At 32.2% G+C, this 3,606-nt stretch overlaps 1 protein-coding gene across 1 annotated transcript; it reads right to left on the bottom strand.

Moving 5' to 3' along the window:
* Nucleotides 1–653: 653 nt before the first annotated feature.
* Nucleotides 654–3,358, bottom strand: LOC111893364 (50S ribosomal protein L6, chloroplastic). The gene is made up of 3 exons (XM_023889428.3): nucleotides 3,201–3,358; nucleotides 1,916–2,221; nucleotides 654–1,195 (listed from the first exon to the last, which is right to left on the bottom strand). Exons 1-3 carry the CDS (start codon nucleotides 3,221–3,223, stop codon nucleotides 859–861), a joined length of 666 nt encoding a protein of 221 aa, XP_023745196.1. The 5' UTR covers nucleotides 3,224–3,358; the 3' UTR covers nucleotides 654–858.
* Between the last annotated feature and the right edge of the window lie 248 nt (nucleotides 3,359–3,606).

Genomic DNA, 3,606 nt, shown 5'->3' on the forward strand with positions numbered 1-3,606 from the left:
TATATTTTTTGTGTTTTGAAAACCCAAAAAGAATCGATGCATTTCTTGGGGAAAGCTTGTGGTTGCATGTGTATAGAAAGAGTTTGATTGATTAAAATATAAGGTATAAAAGACTAATCTGCATTTGTTTTTGCTTAAAGAATAAGAATACGAATTACACATCTTTTTCTTGATTTAGAGGCAACCCTATGGTTTTTGTCTTTAATACATTTACAAACAAAATCTTTCCATGTCTCTTAATCAATCAATAAATTTTTTGGTAACACTTGCCAATCATATATGTATGTGTATTGTAGCTCAAGACTTGGATGAAACATGTTTGTAAACCAAAAGAAAATTACATTGTACAAAAATCAACCTCTTGAAATTTGGGTGAAGATTATAAATTAATTGATGTAAAAAAAATATTATAACAACTCGTCTAATATTGATAGAGAATGAGAAATTAAATCATATTATAAAGTTGTGAGTGCTTCCATAACTTTGAGTTGTTCTAACAAAAGATGATTGAACCAATTTTTAAGGTTGTTTGATATGCCCCTTTTTAGGTCTGTCTTAGTCGATTTAAATTGTCTTGATACCTAGAAGTCTTCAATATACCTCTTACCATGTCCGATAAGAAACTAAAACCTAAAACAGACTCAATCAACAACTATTAAACAACCCTTATACTTTTTTTTGAAGTATTGCACTAGAATTTCCAAAGTGTCATGGATATCCACACAAAAAGAAAATCCACAATTTAAGCCAAGAAACAACTTTTGATACCTAAAAATAAAAAAAATAAAAAAAGTATCGAGAAAAGGAAATTACAACTGAGACTTGAGACTGAGACTGAAACTGATATCAATACACAAACTACTTCTTTTTCCCTGCTTTCCCCTCCTTTCTTCTAACGATCTCATCGGCATATTTCACACCCTTACCCTTGTACGGTTCCGGAGGTCTCCACTTCCTTATCGAAGCCGCAAATTGACCGATGTTTGACTTGTTGTATCCACTCACAGTAATTCGCGTGTTTTCTTCAACTTTGACTTTTAGGTCATCCGGGATTGTCATTTTGACCGGATGAGAAAATCCAAGACTCAAAATTAACTCTTTCCCTTCTACGGTTGCACGATATCCAACACCGATTAGTTGAAGTTTTTTCTCAAATCCCTTTGATACACCAACCACCATATTACTTGTCAAAGTCCTAAAAATAATAAACCAAATAAAAATAACAAATCAGTATTACCTAAATTATCACCTGATTGACAGAAATTACTGTGTCATATGCTATTTACCAATGTACAAAAAAGCCATTATATTTTGAACAATTTTGCCCAAATCTAGTAAAAGCTAAAAATGCTGAATTCAGAGACCAAAATGAAGGAATTTGTAGACATATTTGAAATCAGAGAAATATCATATCCTAAACATTAACTAGAATGGTGGAATTTTAAAGATTCAAGATGGGTATAAGAATAGTACATGTCAGTATCTAAAATATCACAAGATTGACAGAAATTGTTCATGATATTTACCAATAAAATGAGAATAAAAACCCACAAAAATTTAACAAAACCCAAAAATGCTGAATTAACAGCCTTAAATGAAGGAATTTGTATACATATTTTAAATCCAAGATACAAGGCTAACCACAAAAACAACTAAAAATAGGAAAGATCATATCACAAAATGATCATCTATTTCACAAAATTGGTTTATTTTAGTTGTCCCTACTATAAAAATATATTTTTTTTAAAACTGCACACTGTTTTATATTTCAAGAAATGACACCAATTTCACAATAAATGAGGTTAAAAAAAATACCTTCCCATTTTCAGTCAAATTTGTGATTAAGCCAACTAAATATCATAATATCCTAAATTATAATGGTGAAAATTTTAAAGATTTAAAAATGGGTAATAACCTGAATAAGCCATGCATTTGGTTAGCTCTTCTTGTTTCCACTGCTTTACTGATTTTAAGAACCGATTCCTGCCTATCAATTGCTATTTCTCTTGGATATGAAAGTGCAAGTTCCCCTAAAGGACCTTTCACCTTCATATCTTGCCCTTCTAATGTGATTACCACATTTGATGGGACTTCAATCGGTTGCTTTCCGATTCTTGACTCTTTGCATTCCACTGTCTTCCTTCTAAAGCTCAGGTGACTTACAGGAACACTGGAAACACAGATTCCATTCCTCTCACCCAAGAAAGCAGATCCCAATTGGCTGCCAAAAAGGAAAGTAAATATATATTTCATATTCAAGATCCCCAGAATGTTTTAGACGGAATTGGAATCTGTCATGCATTTGGTTGTCATGAAATGGAATGGAATTGAATTCCGGTTTCAGCCAAATTCCATGGAATTTGACGAATGAAACGCCCCCTTTTGATTGATAAGGACATTAGGTTCATCTTCTACTGCTAATTGCTTATTTATGCAATGAAGTGGAGTTTTTAGCAATTTATGCAGTCATGTTTCTATTTGTTAGCAATTTATGTGACCAGATTGGTAAAATAATGCATAAACTGGTAGTAATTTGGAACATTGCTGTATAAATGAGTGTTTTACACTATCTTTTATGCATTGAGTGGATTTAGATTTCTCAGATACAGATATATAGTGGGAAATACATTAAGAAAGCAAAACATGATATTATATCATGTTTCAGAAATTGGCATAGAGCAAATATTCAAGAGATATATCCATCATAGGTTATTAATGTAAAATGTGAAATGCGAAAAGGGTTCTACAGAACAAAATCCAAAATAAATTAAACTAAAAGATAGAAAAATCCATGGTAGAAAGTAGAAACCATACTCTAAGAACCCTAATTTAGCTGAAAATAACACAGATAGCTCAAACTGAAAGCAAAGGATTTGGTATTCGCGAAATTGACAGAGAATAGATAGAAACCTTTCTCATGAAATGTTCAGTACGAAATGGCTTCTTCAAATACCAGAACAGAATCTTCAATAACAATAAATAAATAAATAAATAAAAAGTAAAACCATCAAGGGAAACCCATTGTTGAAATCATACTGTACAAACCCTAATTCTTTTGCAGATGATTCAAAGTGAACGGAAAGTTTTATATTTTGGAGAAATTAAAACAGAACCCATGGAGAAGATTATCGGGTACGTCAGAAATCGAATGTTAATGTAATGCGTCGAGTAAAGCGAGGAGAATTAGGGTTCTAGAGTACCTGGTACTGAAAGAAGCAGCCATTGTCACCAGGAAAGAGGATGATGATGTCCAAAACTCCCAACACTGGTTTATCCCTTCACCATATTTGTAGATAAGAAGACTTTATACACCCACGTTATTTTAATTGAAAATAAAAGCCAGATGGGTATATAACTTATAAGTTTATGGGTTTAAATCATATTTATGAATCGTTTAGCCGTCAGCGTTCCGAATAGAGGTGGCAAAAATTGACCCGACACGAAATAAATGGGTTTTGGTAAGATATTTCAACCCGTCTAAATAAACGGGTTGACACGACACGACACGAAAAATAAATGGATAAGGTTAGGGTTGAGAATTTCAACTCGAATATGATTCGAAACTGACCCGTTTTATTTATATGCAAGTTTTTTGTATTATTTAAA

The sequence above is a fragment of the Lactuca sativa genome, chromosome 5, assembly GCF_002870075.4.
Source record: "Lactuca sativa cultivar Salinas chromosome 5, Lsat_Salinas_v11, whole genome shotgun sequence".
Lineage (NCBI taxonomy): Eukaryota > Viridiplantae > Streptophyta > Magnoliopsida > Asterales > Asteraceae > Lactuca > Lactuca sativa.

Bases quoted from the DNA above. Each gene is read 5' to 3' on its own strand.
- LOC111893364 (XM_023889428.3), bottom strand. From the start codon at position 3,223: ATGGCTGCTTCTTTCAGTACCAG. The intron at 2,222-3,200 runs GTACTCTAGAAC...CCTTTTTGGCAG, and splicing joins GCTGCTTCTTTCAGTACCAG to CCAATTGGGATCTGCTTTCT. The intron at 1,196-1,915 runs GTTATTACCCAT...TATTATTTTTAG, and splicing joins CAAATGCATGGCTTATTCAG to GACTTTGACAAGTAATATGG.